Below are 16,124 nucleotides of genomic sequence, written 5' to 3'. Positions count from 1 at the left end.
ACTTAGATCAAGAGTGGCAGAAAGAGACTTTTCTCGCCTTTCCTTCCCACTTTAGCAAAGTGAGCTTTTTTGTCTGGGTGAGCTTTGCAGTAGAGGGGAAGGGGGTCCCACTCTAGATAGTATCCTGTGTGGGCTGGTAAACTATAGCCTCCCTGCTACAGGTCTTGTGGGCCTCTCTTAGCCTGAGGGGGAGGCTCTTTCACTAAGAAGGTGCTGCTCCTGTTGGGTACAGACACACTCCTTTGTCAGCAATGATTGTCTGGCTCCAAGTCATCCTTAGCTAATATATGAAAGACCACACTGGCACTAGAAAGGTAGTTTAAAGATGTTATTACATAAAGTAGAAAAGAGCAGATGGTAAGTTGCAGAAATATCCCATAATAAATGCAAACAGTAAATTTAAAATTTTGTAAAGGCAGAAGAGGAGGGAAATAAACATTTATTGATCTACTGTAATCTAGTCACATTCGCCACTGCTTTTCATCTTTTTTCACCAAGGAGAATTTGTATAATCCAACATATTCTACCTTAAAAACTCATTTGAAATTTGTGTTCTCTTCTATAATGTATTCTTATTTTAATACAAAGTGCTGCGAATTATTAAATAAGATTAATGCTTTCAAAAGATGTACCATGTTTATCCAATGATTTGATGTCTGCCCTGGCACAACTGCATCACATTCCTCCAGTCCACGCTCTTGTCTGAGAAGCATGAAAAATTTATCTCACAATAACCTCGTGAAAGGGATATCATCATTTTATAGATGAGAAAAGTAAGGCTGGAAGAGGGAAGGAACTTAAACAGGTATTACAGGTACTAAATGGCCGTGTTAAGTTTCTCCCCCAAAGTCTCTCCTCTTAAGCATTTTGTGATTCTGTAAAACAGTAAGTAAAACTGGTAATGCAGAGTGCTGATCCAAAAGTTTAAGGTTTTTGGTCCTCTACTGACTTGCAAGGGAATCTTTTTAAAGGCTCCTTATTAAAATCTGTCTTTCATTTCCTCATATGCATGTTGAGTTTAATTTCAACCTTAATGTTGGGAAAAGGTGCATACATATTTTTAAAATCAGACATTTGATATTCTTAAAGACTAGTTCTAAATAAAAGCAGTTATTAATGGGATGACACCTTTGAGAACTCTCCTCAAATCTAGTGCACTCTTCTGTGTATCTGTACACACCTCACTTGTAAACACAATGTCTTTGCCACCATTTACTGGTTTCTTCACTTCACTGAAAACAAACCATTCAGTCTGCTACTTTACCACCTCCCAGCAATTCCCTACATGTGTAACTCATCCATAATGCATAGGAATAGCCAAGAGCATAGATTCTGATGTCAGAAAATTCTAGTTTTGAATCCTGACTCCTAATTACTGGTGTGACATTGGATAAAGTGTTTTAGTTCTCTGTGCCTCAGTTTTCTTACTTTAATAATATTTAAGGAAAGAAAGGGGTAATAATGCTTATTACTCCATGGAGGTTTTGTAAATCTTCTCCTGAATTGTCTGTGATGATTAGACTGTTGTCATTGTAATACCTGAAAAATTTTGAGTTGATGGCTTACCTTGTAAATGTACAAGGTACAAATATACAAACATATAGTTTAGTAAGGATTATATATATGTGTGTATGTTCATTAAGTGAAACTTATTTCAGAATGCCAAGTAATTCCACAATTAACATGGTCCACCCTTTGACAATGGAGATTCTAAGTAACAAACTGTCTTCTTTCTACTTGAGATTTATTTCATGGGGGAAGGATACTGCATAATATGTAGCATTCAACTAATCTATTCTGCTAATTTGGTAGTATAAAAAGATTTGTAGATAATGAATTTCTATACTCTTTAAGATACACACCTTGCACTGCTTCTGGGTTTACTGTTGCCATGTCTTAAAGTGGGACTTTCTCTTGACGGAAGTGTGTTAAGAATTGGAAAATTCCCTATCAGTAGACTAGCACCATCTTGACAGCCTTGTGTTCTGCTTCTACCTTGCTAATTGTTTCCTTGGGATTATTTGGATTGTGTAGAAAGCATTTTGCAAATCCTCTTATTACTGAAGTCATTGTTGCCAGCAGGAATAAGATTAAAGGTGCTTAAGTCTGTAGAGTTGTTTCTAATTTGTACGTGTCATTTCAGTGGCATTTTAACAGAACTCTGTCTCCTGTATCTCTCGTCTCCCCCGGTACTATCTCCAGTTAGGTCCAAGAAGCCAGGCCATTGGAAGAAGCCTCATTTTATCCTCCTAATTATTATGCTGGCACTCAGGAGATAATTTTTCCCTTCATGCACTGCCAATTAATATGCAAATAACCTGATAAATATTTATGCAATGATTTAAATTATGCAGGGAGTGCTTTCAGTATATTCTGTAAATGAATTGTTCATGGACTTCAAAGTGCTGGCTGCTGTGCTAACGAGGAGAGATTTGCATAAGGCCCTAATCACACGCATACTGATTAAGCTTCATTATGGAAACTGCCAGCTGCAATCTTTGTTTCTATTTTATTACAAAAAGAGGAACTTTTTCATGCTTCAGTTGCCTTGACAATGTCAGTCCTAGCTGGTAGGAGAGACTAAAACTCCTCTGAGCAACTGAAGTTTCCTTATTCAGTTAAAGATTGCTATGGTGTAACAGAAGTTGTATTTTGCTTTTCCCCTTAATCCACTTTCCACCCTACCCAACCCCCCTTTTTTCTTAAGAACATAGTGTAGATTTGTTAGAAATAGTAGTACCTTCTTCCCCACCCCAAACTGCTACCTGTTTCCTCCTTGTTTGGACTCTCTGCTCCTCTAGAAGATTTCACAGCAATGCTGGACAGCAGTGACTATATTCTAGGTGGGTACCAGCACAGTTCTTTTCTTAGAAGCTTTAATATGGAAATAGCGTGTGTCGGGTTGACTATGCATAAATGCTTAATCGCATATGCAGCCTATGTGGGGGGAGGGGGAGAGTTGGACTGAGAAGGGAAGGAGGAAAGCATTTGCAAAGCACAAGCTTACTTGAATTTGCAGTAGGTCCCTCCTTGTGACTAGCTCTTCTGGTTCAGAGGGTATTATTAGTAAATACAGTGAATTTAGAGTTCAGCTTGAATGAATATTTTGCTTTTGGAAATTCCTATTGAGAACATTTCATGTAGTTATAAAAACATCTTAAATCTGAAACAAGGCATAACTGTACATAGATATTAATATTAACATATTAATAAAATGTTTTCCATACCTAATGAGAACATCTTATACAAAACCAAAATGCTCAGTGAAAATAAGGTTGAGTCACAGTGCAGAATAGTTTTCATAAATGTTAATAAAGAGGGTAATTTATAACCTCTTTAAATTAGTTCTTTTGATCGATTTCCAGATTTTAGAAACTGTTAACTGTTCTCAGATTTTTGCTAGGATTCGTTCTCTTTTGATTTTTTAAAATAAACTATGTACTCTAGATAACTGTAATTTTAAATGTTGAAAAGCCTTTTTGGAGTTTTCTCTATAGAACAGCAAGGCTTTTGGAGTGGAAGATGTCCAGCTTCAATTTACTGAAACCATCTTTGGTGATGGAGATTTCAAATAAATCAAGGCACTTTGATTTTTAGATATATGGTGGCTAATGGTGGTCATATTTTGTGTGGAGTTCTGTCTGTTTATATGCAGAATTATTGAGACTTTTCTTAGTTACTCTAGTCACCTGGAAAGTTAAAATGATACGAACTCCAGGACGTGGATATCTTTACATTTAAAACTTTTGCAAATGACTTTTTTCCTATATTGTCATTTTCTGCACTTGAAAATTGAAGCTGCTTCTGTCACCTTCATAGCTGCCAAAGATAAAGCAAAATGATGCTTCTGAAAATGTTTGAATTCTTGTGCAGAAGGCATGGCCTAAACCCAGGGTAGCAGTATCTGCCCAGCACAGTAAAAGCCACTATGTAAGGTTTGAGTGACAGAAACAACAAATTTATGTCAGGAATGCAGTCTCGTATTTACTCTTTGACATTTACTTAGTTGGGAATTCAAAAAAGGGAAGAAAATACCTTTTGAAATATTTCTAACATTTCATTTTAGAATTAGAAATTACATCTCTTACTTTCAGTTAATAGTAAATATTATTTAAACAGCCTTTCCATTGTTGTGCAATTCTATTTTTGTGTGTATGTGAAGTAATGTTTTATTTTTGTGTATATGTGAGATAATTTTGTTAAATGCTTTTGAAGCTCTTGACAGTTCAGGAGAAGAATCTGAGAAGATTCATTTAAAACACATAATCTTTATTATCTGTGACGTAATCTTTAATTTATAGATGGGAAAATCAGAATATGAATTATACAAGGTCAGGCTCATGACTTGTTAAGAATTATGCTTCTTTATTTCTGCAGTACCTACATATGTGAGAAAACTGTTAACTCCTTTTATGAATGTTAACTGATCATTTTTTCCACTTTCCTTTAAAATTCATTTAAAGGAAGCATTGAGCAGTATGGATGCTAATGGTATATTCTGTTACGTTTGTTGTGATCTCTGTTGACTTTCATGAGATTTTGGTTGTCATTCAGAAGCTGATTTTTCACTAAGTTGTACACCTGTTCCTTTCAAACCTTAGTATGCTTTCAGATGATATTTAAATTTCTCTGGACAGTGAGGAGAAGGAAGTTGTAGAACTGCCCTCATTTATGACCACAAACATATGAATTTTAACCCTTTGAACATCAGAAGACCAAACCAAAGTTATGACAGAACTGCCTTAGCCCATAAGACAAACATCAGTTGCAGAAACTTACTGTATTAGAAAAGCTATTACACATCTTCTTGTTGGAAATGAAACTTATAAAAGAAAGACTCCTGCTTTTTTTTTCTCATCTATTGTGCATGGGGATAATTCCACTGTGAAGAACATGGTTGAGAATTCTATCTAGTGATTGTTTTGATTTCCTAGTTAGATGTTTAAGCAGATGACAAAATGTGCTCTTTGGACAAAAACACAATATAGTTTAAACATTTGTTCTCTGTTAATAACTAAAGTTAAATGATTCTTAACCACTAAATAAGTTAATGGGGGGAAAGGCAGAACTTATTTGACAGTAAACTTGTTTGATTATAAATGTTCTAAGTTTGAGTTTACAGTAGTAGAATAAGAGATACATTTATGTATATTCTGTTTCTTACCTTTCAAAGAGTTAGAAGGAAAGCAGAGTTCTTGTCTCTTCTCTTAATGTATTTTCTGGAATACCTAATATTGCTTGATGAAAACTTTTTACTGTGGAAATAAACCTTCTTTAAATAGATAACCCAGAAATGATAAACTCAAATTAGCAGTTTCATTTAGGATATTGAGGTAGTATTACTTTAAGTGGGTGTGGTTGTGTTGCAGTTTTGAAATTATTAGATATATCTGTTACGCCTTATGGTACAACTTCTTGCGCAGGTTTATAGTTGAGGTATGAATTTAATATGTTCTCACTTTGACTTGTTTAGTTTGGTTGGGGAGGGGAGTAAATTTGGAGATAATTTATCTTAGACGTGTTTTCTTTTAGTTCATAGGTTGAGTTACTGTCCCATCTATTATCAAGATTACCAGTGGGTTGTTTTAGTTATAATGAATGAATATCATTGCATATAGAAAAAGATACTTTATTTGGGAATAACACTTTATTTTGTGAGGTGCTTCCACCCTTTCCAGTTTTACTTCATGTTACAAAGCATTTATTCCTTTTACATATCAGACTTTCTAATTTTTTTCAGGTTACAGTTTTGCTGTCTTTCTTTAAAGAATCTTAAAATTCTTTAAAAAGAGTTTATTTGTGAATCCCTTCAGGGTCTGGGGAATTTTGAATTTCTTCCAGATAACCTTTTATTACAATTTCTAGTATTTTAGCCAGACATGTATACACTGGGTCTTCCTAAACTATATGACTATAACATTAGTTAACCCTTTTTTCTGCCACAGTTTTGCCTCCTCAATCCCATCTCCATCCCCAGTTTTTTAAAAACCTCATTCACCTCTGATTTATTGCAGACTCAAGAATGAACAATCCGTCAGAAACCAGTAAACCATCTATGGAGAGTGGAGATGGCAACACAGGTAAGAGTTTTCTGATCTACCTTTTAATTAACTCTAGTAGAGCACAAAGAAGAAACTTTCTGCGTAACTAGGACTCGTATTTGGCAAACACAGACCAATTTGAGTATTGAGTTGTCAAATGATTCAGTCCTTTAGGAACTGGGAGGGATTATGTTTGTTAAAGATTACCTAACTTCCTTCTGCAGGCAGCTTTGTTGTTTTGCTTCTGTCTATCAGACAAACTGTGCAGAAGTTAGGAAAATTGTCTTTTGGCTCAGATAGTTTCGGGTATGAAATATGGGTTTACCACTTACTAGCTATGTGACTTTAGCCAATTTCCCCAATCTTTTTAAGACTTAATTTATTCAATTACAAAATGAGGATAATATATTTCAGGTCATTGTGAGTATTAAAGGAGATAATATATGTGGCATGTTAAGCAAAATGCCAGCTACACAGTAACCATTCAGTAAAATGTTATTTTTCTTACAGATGTTAATCAAAATAGTAAATTTTATCTGCCCTACCTTTGATATAAATTATATTAAAAGTTATGATAGTATCAGTAAGTAATTATAAACATCTATTTCTAATACATTCTTTTATTTGGTAATTTAAAAAAATTATACTTCATTAAACCTTTTGTCAAGAGAAAATTATCATATAAATGAGAATACTGAGGCCCCATGAGAGAAAGGTAAATCCGTAAAAGATGGTTTGTCTCCACGGCTCATACTCTTGAGTCGGTATATTGCTTAGAGGGTATAAGACTATGTATCTTTATCATCTACCAGAGATGATACAGGGACTTCCCTGGTTTCTGGTAAAGCCATAAATCAAAATATTAAACCAAATAAAAGACAGTTATGGGCAAGGATTCACAGAAAGTACTTGCTTCTAAAACTAGGTTTTCACTTGCAGAGAGGGATCCCTTTTGACTTACCATTTTAAAAATGCTTAACTATGGGCAATGGTAAGAATGAGAGGCACTCTTAATTTGTGGTAAATGGCCGAGTTGGACTAATGTAGCAGTTTTCCTGCCTACGTGTCTTTCACTGTAAACTGTCCTATACCTGGAGATGCTTATGTTAATCTCTAAACTGTACCTACCTCTTTATGTGAAACTGAGCTGTGGGGCTTCCATGTTCACCCCTGTTGTATTTAACATACTTCATAGTACTCTTACTGAGGCTGGCCAAGTAAGACTTCCGTAGTATCTCTTGAGAAGGGAAAGGGCAGCATTGTGTTCTGTCTGAATTGTCAGCCACAGTCTCCTTTTTGTTATTTCTCTGTCCCCTGTTTGGACTCCATCTTTCTTTCCTGTTTAGCACTGGTTCCTATGCCAGTGCCAGTGCTTCAGCCAGCTAACTTAGGTGTGGGAAATGTTTGCAGAGAGAAATAGGGCAGCAGATCCCCATGAGAGACTAGGGGCAGGGTGGTGGGCAGGACACCTGTGCCTAAAGAACAGCTTCAAAGAAGAAACATACTTTTTTTCTCCCCTAAGGGAAGAGAAGCAGAATGATTGGAAAACACTGGAAATACTAATTACATCAGACTCCATGGACATCCGTGTATCTACTTTTATGCTAGTGCTGTAATAGCAGTTTCAGCAGTTACCATTTATTGAGCAACTACAACACCTTTTTTTTTTTTTCTTTGGAGATGGAGTTTTGCTCTTGTTGCCCAGGCTGGAGTGCAATGGTGCGGTCTCAGCTCACTGCAACGTCTGCCTCCCAGGTTCAAGTGATTCTCCTGCCTCAGCCTCCCAAGTAGCTGGGATTGCAGGCACCAGCCACCATGCCCAGCTAATTTTTTGTATTTTACTAGAGACGGGGTTTCACCATGTTGGCCAGGCTGGTCTTGAACTCTGTGTGCATTACCTGATTTCAAGTTAAATTATTTTGATAAGTTAGATACCGTTATTTCAAATTATAGGAAATTGAGGCACAAAACCAGCCAGGAAATAAAGGCAGGTTTAGGATTCGCAGCCCACATATAAGTTTCCCCATGAAGTGCAAAAAAATAAAACTGAAAATTTAAGCAACACGTGTATGTCCAGACCTGTATAAGGTAAGTTCTGACTGGAGCACTTGTGGTAACAGTCTTGTGAATTTCTTGCCTTGTTTTAATATAGAATGTGTGGCAGACTGGTTCCTATCATAGACTTTGCATATTTACTTACCATGTTTGATATATTAGATATAAAATTACAGTTTATTTAGATGATTACATGCTTACAAATTGATTTTTATTTAAGCATATAACAGATGAATCTTCAGACTCTTGAATTGTTAGTTAACTATTCTTTTTCTTGGTAGTTTATGAAAGCAAGTAAAATGTTTAAAGGAAAGAACCCTTAGCATTATAATAAAACTGAAGCCTCACAATTTCTGCATTCAGAATACGTTTGTGTAGATCATTTTTTTCTGAAATGTTTACAGTTGTAATAATTTTGATTTGTGAGACTTTAAGGAGAATGATATTGTAAAATTATTTTAAGATTGTGTTGATACGTTAATTCTGTGCCTTTCTTTTGTCAGTGATTTATTTGAGAAGCAAAATCAAATGATGCACTTTTTGTCAAATATGTTTACAGAAAATCTATAGTTTAGGTTTTTAAAAAATGTATTCAGTAAGTGTCTGTTCTATAAAGTACTATAATCAGTATTACTGGGATGTACAATGCAAATAGATGAAATAACCCTCACTCTTTAAGGAGTTAACAATTCATTAAGAGATAAGACAGATAAATAACTGATTCTGGATAGATTATGGTAAATAATTCAAGAGGAGGTACAGAAAAGTGCCATAGTGGTGTTAATTAGGAATTTCTTTGAGGAAATTTGAGTGTGTTTATAGGTCAGGTGGAAGGAACCATCAGGGAGCAAGAGAGTGGAGAAAAAAATACAATTAACTGAACTAAGGTAGGGCTGGAGGTTTAGGTTCAGAAGTGCAGAATGAAGGGTTGACTCTGAACATGAAAAGAGACTACCCCGTGTCTCTAAAATTGGGAAGAAGCAGCAAATGTTAAACAATAATGGAGAAAATTGAAGTGGAAGGGAGAAGCAAAACAGCAATAATTCACATCAGATTGCTTTATTTTTCTCATTGAGGTAGTTGAGGCGGTCATCTGAGAGGAAGGCAGGGATAATAGTAATAATAATGGCAGCAGCTGCTGTTTTTTGAATTCTTACTGTAGGTGTGTGGCTAGAGCCACTTTATTATATATACTTTATGTCATGATTGTTAAAATACTCTTATAAGGTTAAGTGGATTTATAAAAAGGATTGATAAGCCTGTTGAGGGTCAGGCTCAAAGAAAATAAATGTATTAGCTTATTCAGCCAACATAGTTATACAGCTGATCCTTGAATAACATGGATTTGAGCTGCATGGCTCCACTTATATGCAAATTTTTTCATTAAATATGTTGGAATTTTTTTGAGATTTGCAGCAATTTGGAAAAACTTACAAATGAATTGTGAAATATTTAGAAATATTGAAAAAAAATTAAAAGGTATGTAATTAATGCATTAAATATATGTAGATAATATGCTGTTTTATCATTTATTACTGTGAAATACCACAAATCTATTAAAATTATAAAACCTTAAAATGTATCAAAACTTTACGCATACAAACACTGGAAGATCACATACATGGCACCATTCACAGTCTAGATAAATAGAAACAAATGTAAACAATGCAGTATTAAATCATAATTGGATAAAATTAACTACATTACCTACTATACTACTGTAATAATTTTGTAGCCACCTCTTGTTGCTATTGCAATGATTTCAAGTATTGTGAGTATCCATTTAAAATGCCATGTGACCCTAATCACATCACAGTGAACAGTTCATCCAGTAAATTGCGTATTGTAGTAAAAAGTGATCTCTCTATGTTCTTGAGTATTTTGCATCCTGTTTAGTGCAATAACCTAAACCTTAAATAATGCCGTAAGACCTATACAAAGTGCCACTGGTGGTACTGGAAGTGCTCCCCAAAGCAGAGGCAGGTCATGACGTTACAGGAAAATTTTGAATTACTTGATGAGTACTACAGATTGAGGTCTGCAATTACAGTTGCCCTCCATTTCAAGATAAATAAATTAAGTGTAAGGCCCATTATTTAAAAAAAAAGAAAGAAAAGGAAATTCCTGAAGCTTTCACTGCAGCTACACCAGCAGACATGAAAAGCTTGAACTTTTTGCTAAATACTTTTTTATTTCATTGAAAATACAGGCCTGGTGCAGTAGCTCACGCCTGTAATCCCAGCACTTTGGGAGGTCAAGGCGGGCAAATTGCTTGAGCCCAGGAGTTCGAGACCAGCATGGGCAACATGGTGAAACCCTGCCTCTACTAAAAATATAAAAAATTAAGCCAGGTGCTGTGGCTCATGCCTGTAATCCCAGCACTTTGGGAGGCTGAGGTGGGCAGATCACCTGAGGTCAGGAGTTTGAGACCAGCCTGACCAACATGGTGAAACCCTGTCTCTACTAAAAATACAAAAAAAAATTAGCCAGGCATGGTGTAGCTGTAATCACAGCTACTTGGGAGGCTGAGGCAGGAGAATTGTTTGACCCTGGGAGGAGGAGGTTGCAGTAAGCCGAGACTGGGCCATTGCACTCCAACCTGGGCAACAAGAGCAAAACTCCGTCTCAAAAAAAAAAAGAAAGCCAGGTGTAGTGGTGCACACCTGTAGTCCCAGCTGGTTGGGGGAAGAGGTGGAAGAATCACCTGAGCTTGGGCAGCCAAGGATACAGTGAGCTGAGATCACACCACTGCAGTCCAGCCTGAGTGACAGAATGAGACCTTGTCTCAAAAAAAAGAAAGAAAAAAGAAAATGCAGCTTTTATGTGGGTGCAGGATTGCTATAAGAAAGACATACCTTTGGATTCTAATGTGATTTGAGAGGAAGCACAGTCATTATATGACAACTTAAAAGGCAGGTGAAGGATCTAAAGCTGGAGAATTTAATGCCAGCAAAGGATGGTTTGATAATTTTAGAAAGATGTTTGGCTTTAAAAATGTCAGGATAATGGAAGAAGCAGCTTCTGCCAAAGAAGAGGCAGCAGACCTCAAGTTCTCGGATGCCATGGAGAAAATCAATGAAGGCTGTCTGTGGTGGCTCACACCTGCAATTGCACCATAGCTGGACCCCATCTCTACCCACCCCTGCCCCGCAAAAAAAAAAAAAAAAAAAAAAGGTGAAAGAAGGAAAATCATTGAAGAGAAAGGATATCTGCCTGATCAGATTTTTAATGCAGACAAAAGTACCCTATTCTGAGAGGGAAAAAATGCCACAAAGGACATTTATCAGTAAGGAAAGACATAAAAGTGCACCAAGATTTAAAGCAGGAAGGAATAGGCTAACAGTACTGTTTTGTGCAGATGCAGTCAGGTTTATGATCAGGACAGCCCTATCTATATCCTATTAAAGACTACTTTTTGCCTTCTTTTACAGCATGGACCCTTTTATGATATGGGCACTGAAACTAAAGCACATGGTGGAAGAAGGATTGGTAGCATATAGAAACATTTTTAGACAAATGAAAAAGCAAAAAAGTCAGAAATTGCAGTGTATTTCCATAAAGTTACACCAAGTGTGCCTGCCTCTCCTGCCTCCCCTTCCAGCTTTTTGTCTTCTGCCATTTCTGAGTCCGCAAGACCCCTCCTGTTCCTCCTTCTCAGCCTACTCAGCATGAAGACAAGGATGAAGATCTTTGTGATGATCCACTTCCACTTAATGAATAGTAAATATATTTTATCTCACTTAGGATTTTCTTTAGCTTACTTTACTGTAAGAATACAGTATATACTACATATACAAATATGTTTTAGTCAACTGTTTATGGTATCAGCAAGGCTTCTGGTCAACAGTAGGCTATTAGTATTTGAGTTTTGTGGGAGTCAAATGTTACATGCAGATTTTCAACTGTTTGTGGGGTCGACACCCTTGACTCCGTTGTTCAGGGTTCAACTGTATAACCTTTCTGTAGCCTAGATCAGCAGTCCAAACTCAGGAATGAAGAAAATGGGATACTGGATTATTTTGCCAAAATAATATCCTATCACAAAAAAAGAAAGAGATAGAAGGGAGTGGTAATATTTTTTATAACATAGTTGTTTGCACAAGGGTACTTCCCTTGGGAAAGATGATATTTCCCCATTCCTCCCTGTCCTCAACCTTTGGTAAACTCTATTCTATGTTTTCAAGGTTATTCCATGTTGTAGCATATATCAAAACTTTATTTTTTTATATGATGTTCCATTGTGTGTATATACTACATTTTGTTTATGCATTCATCTGTTAATGGACAGCTGGATTGTTTTTACTGTTTGGCTATTATGAATAATGTTGCAATGAACTTTGGTGTACAAGTATCTGTTTGAGTCCCAGTTTTCAGTTATTTGGGATATATACCTAGGAGTAGAATTGCTGGGTAAAACAAAACACAAACTTATTATCTTACAGTTTGGGAGGTCAGAGTCCTAAAATTAGAGTGTTGTAAGTGCTTTATTTCTTCTGGAGGTACTATGGAAAGTCCATTTCCTTCTCTTTTTCAGCTTCTGGAGACCACCTGCACTCCTTGGCTTGTGGCCCCTTCCTCCATCTTCAAAGTCAGATATATAGCATCATCAAATCTGTTTCCCTCCCTCCCTTTCCTGTCCCCCTCCTCCCCTCAACCCTGCTTCCATCATCATATTTCCTTCTCTAACTCTCCTGTCCCCATCTTTTCTTTGAAGGACACTTACTATCCTGAACTTCATTCTATTTGCAAAATCCCTTTTGCTGTGTAAGGTAACAAATTCACAGCTTCCAGGGATTAGGATGAGTATTAGGCCCATCTTTGATGGGCTGTTGTTCTGCTTTAGCACAAGATATTTTTCCTAAATTCAACCTTATCAACTCTATTTTAGATGATAGTTGGAAAAGTAAAAAAGTTGTTTAAACTTTTACAAGGTTTGGTAGGAAAACTGAAACAATTATTTTATGTAAAGAAATATTGAGGGAAAAAGGAATATTGGACAAATATTAAAGTTTTGCTCACTTTTAACTCAAAAGACAGACCTATTTTATCAGTACTCCTGACAGATGGTTATCTGCCCTGTGACTGGGTTCATGCACTGACACAGAACACAGTACTTCCTGATGTTACCTGTTCTCTGGTTATACAACTCTGTTCTCTACATTTTTTTGAATTTTGCCCTTAGGAGTTCCTCATCTTTTAAGAAATTAAAGCTCTTCTGGAAGTCACTGTCACATTTTAACTCTTTTCCATTCATTTGACAATTTATTACAAATTAATTTACTATAAAGTAGTAATTTATTATAAAACAATTTGTTATAGTCATTTGTACTAGAATATGATGATAGTGGCTAGCATTTATTAAGTATTTACTCGATTTAAACATTTTACATAGATAATCTCATTTAATCCTTATAAAACCTCATGAAACATTATTTTTCTTTTTTTTATAAATGAGGGTCTTTTTTAAATAAATAAGGGAGTTGAGGCTCAGAGATGTTTAGTCGCTTAATGAAGGTCACACAGATGGCTATAAAGGGGAGCAAAACCATTCTTTTTTTTTTTTTTTTTGAGATGGAGTTTCGCTCTTTTTGCCTAGGCTGGCGTGCAATGGCGCCATCTTGGCTCACTGCAACCTGCGCCTCCCAAGGTCAAGCAATTCTCCTGCCTCAGCCTCCCAAGTAGCTAGGTTTACAGGCATGCGCCACCATGCCTGACTAATTTTGTATTTTTAGTAGAGACGGGGTTTCTTCATGTTGGTCAGGCTGGTCTCAAACTCCTGACCTCAGGTGATCCGCCCACCTTGGCTTCCCAAAGTGCTGGGATTAGAGGTATGAGCAACTGTACCCAGCCCAGAACCATTCTTTTACCCTTTGAGCTATGTTGTTTCTTTCTTTCTTTTTTTTTTTTTTTTTTTTTGAGACAGAGTCTCACTCTGCTGTCCAGGCTGGAGTGCAGTGGTATGATCTCAGCTCACTGCAACCTCCGCCTCCTGGATTCATGCAGTTCTCCTGCCTCAGCCTCCCAAGTAGCCGGGATTACAGGTGTGCGCCACCATGCTCAGCTAATTTTTGTATTTTTAATAGAGACTGGGTTTCACCATATTGGCCAGGCTGGTCTTGAACTCCTGGCCTCAAGTGATCCACCTACCTTGGCCTCTTGCTGAGATTGTAGGTGTGAGCCACCATGCCTGGCCTGTCGTTTTTGTCTCCAATGCGCAAGATACAGTACTAAGTAACAGTGCAATTGAATAAAATACTGATTTTGTTCTCAATAAATTTTTCTTATAGAGAAAACATACATGAAAATGTAATATAACAGAAATCTAGAAGATTCATGAGAAGTATATGTGAACCCATGAGAATTCAGTGTAGGGGAAAAGTATTTCTAGCTGGGAGGATCAGAGAAGGCTTTGGAGAAGGTGGAACTGAAATTGTATCTTACAGGCTGGGTAGGGTTTAAATCATTATGATGCTAGGCAATATATGTTCACTATGAAGAAACAGTCAAAACTGAGATGGGGAGATGGGGGAAGAACTCTGTCCTAAATGTCTCTAATTCCTTTACAAGCTTTCCATTATGTCATCTGATTTCTAGATCCTTTATCTTTTAGTCATTCACAGAATTAGACAGTATTCCAGTTCTTCAGACTTCATTGCAGCCATTACCATTACCTTTTGCTTATTATTATCTTTGAAAACTTACCATTGGTTTATTATTTTTTTATAATGAAGGTAAAAAGGATAGATATTTAAATACTATATTTTAATATAAATGTTAATATATTTAATAAGATTTTCTGATTTGTTTTGTAATGTGAAAAATTGTTTTCTTTTAAAGCAGCTGACTCATCTGTTGTAATGAATTTACAGTCAGTCAGCTATCTTTTTTCATCTGAATTATGATAGATAGATCCAAGGCTTCCCTATCCTTTCCTTTTTCACTTGCTTTTTTCCTTTGAATTGAAAGGGGAGAGTTCCCTGACCCCCTCTGCAGGACATGCGACAGCGAGTGGCTTGTATGTTTGGCTGCCACACGCTCAAACCTCTTAGAGGAAGGGGAGCACACCGACTGGCAGGGACAGGAGTTGGTAAGCACTTTTTGGGCTCCGGCCACATGGTAGTGTCTAGGGGTGGGTGTCTGCAACTCCCGAAGCCCAAGTGGGCACTTGTTTCAGTGCACTCTTTTTAGCCTTGCCATCCACAGACAGCTTAAGTGTTAGCTCAGTGATCCTCTTGGTACCCAAGTCCTTGTGCAGCATCCAGGAAAAATCAGGTCACACATGGACTTGAAGGATGAATTCAGAGGTTTTGTTGAGTGATGGAGGTGGCTGTTAGCAGGATGGTTGGGGAACTGGAAGGGGAATGGAATGGGAAGATGATCTTTCCCTGAAATTTGCCCATCCAGCGGCTGATACCTCCTCTTCGACCGCCGCCAGCTGAATTCCTCTCAACATTCAGACATTCCTTCTTTTCTCTCTGCCACACTATTCTGCTGTTCTTCTGCTCTACTGTTCATGTCCTCTGGAGCCCAGGGTCTGGGGGTTATATGGAGAGACGATAGCAGGGCATGGCAGACCAAAAGGCAACTTTTGGGTGCAAAAATAGGAATGCCTGTTCCCATTTAGGACCACAGGTTTCCAGCCTTGAGGGTGGGGCCTTTGCCGGGGAACCACCCTCTTCTACCCAGTATTTCCCTGTCTCCTGTTCATATCAAAATGATTTTTCCCCAGGATAATATCACTATATTTCAGGCAAATGAGAATTCAAAAGGAATTTATTAATGAAACTTAATATACGTAAATACAATAGCATTTTTGGAATACTATTTATGGACTAGTATTCCAAAAATATTGTCATCCAAAGCTCCTAGTAACCAGTGATGTTATTAATTCTATGGGATTTACTAGTGCTATGGCTGGCATTAGGACATTATATTCATAAAAGAGCATGATCAGATATCATTTCCTCCAAGATTGAGAGAGAGAATCCTGAAAGACCAGGGTACCAGTGAATATACTTACTATTCTTC

The 16,124-nt window shown here is 36.9% G+C and overlaps 1 protein-coding gene across 3 annotated transcripts in view; it reads left to right on the top strand.

Annotated features, from left to right (window-relative positions):
- Nucleotides 1-16,124, top strand: part of POU2F1 (POU class 2 homeobox 1) — a 208,276-nt gene that overhangs the window by 107,238 nt on the left and 84,914 nt on the right. For 2 of the 3 annotated variants that reach the window (XM_017867604.1, XM_017867606.1), the window contains one exon: nt 6,015-6,080. In XM_017867604.1, the coding sequence (XP_017723093.1) occupies nt 6,015-6,080 (66 nt within the window). Of the gene's footprint in view, nt 1-2,583; nt 2,844-6,014; nt 6,081-16,124 lie in introns of those variants that run through there. The other variant, XM_017867605.1, reaches the window with a different exon arrangement.

Source organism: Rhinopithecus bieti, unplaced genomic scaffold (genome assembly GCF_001698545.2).
Source record: "Rhinopithecus bieti isolate Rb0 unplaced genomic scaffold, ASM169854v2 scaffold_3763, whole genome shotgun sequence".
In the NCBI taxonomy this organism is placed as follows: Eukaryota; Metazoa; Chordata; class Mammalia; order Primates; family Cercopithecidae; genus Rhinopithecus; species Rhinopithecus bieti.
Note: the sequence above shows the minus strand (reverse complement) of the source record. Positions and strands in the feature narration are given on the sequence as shown.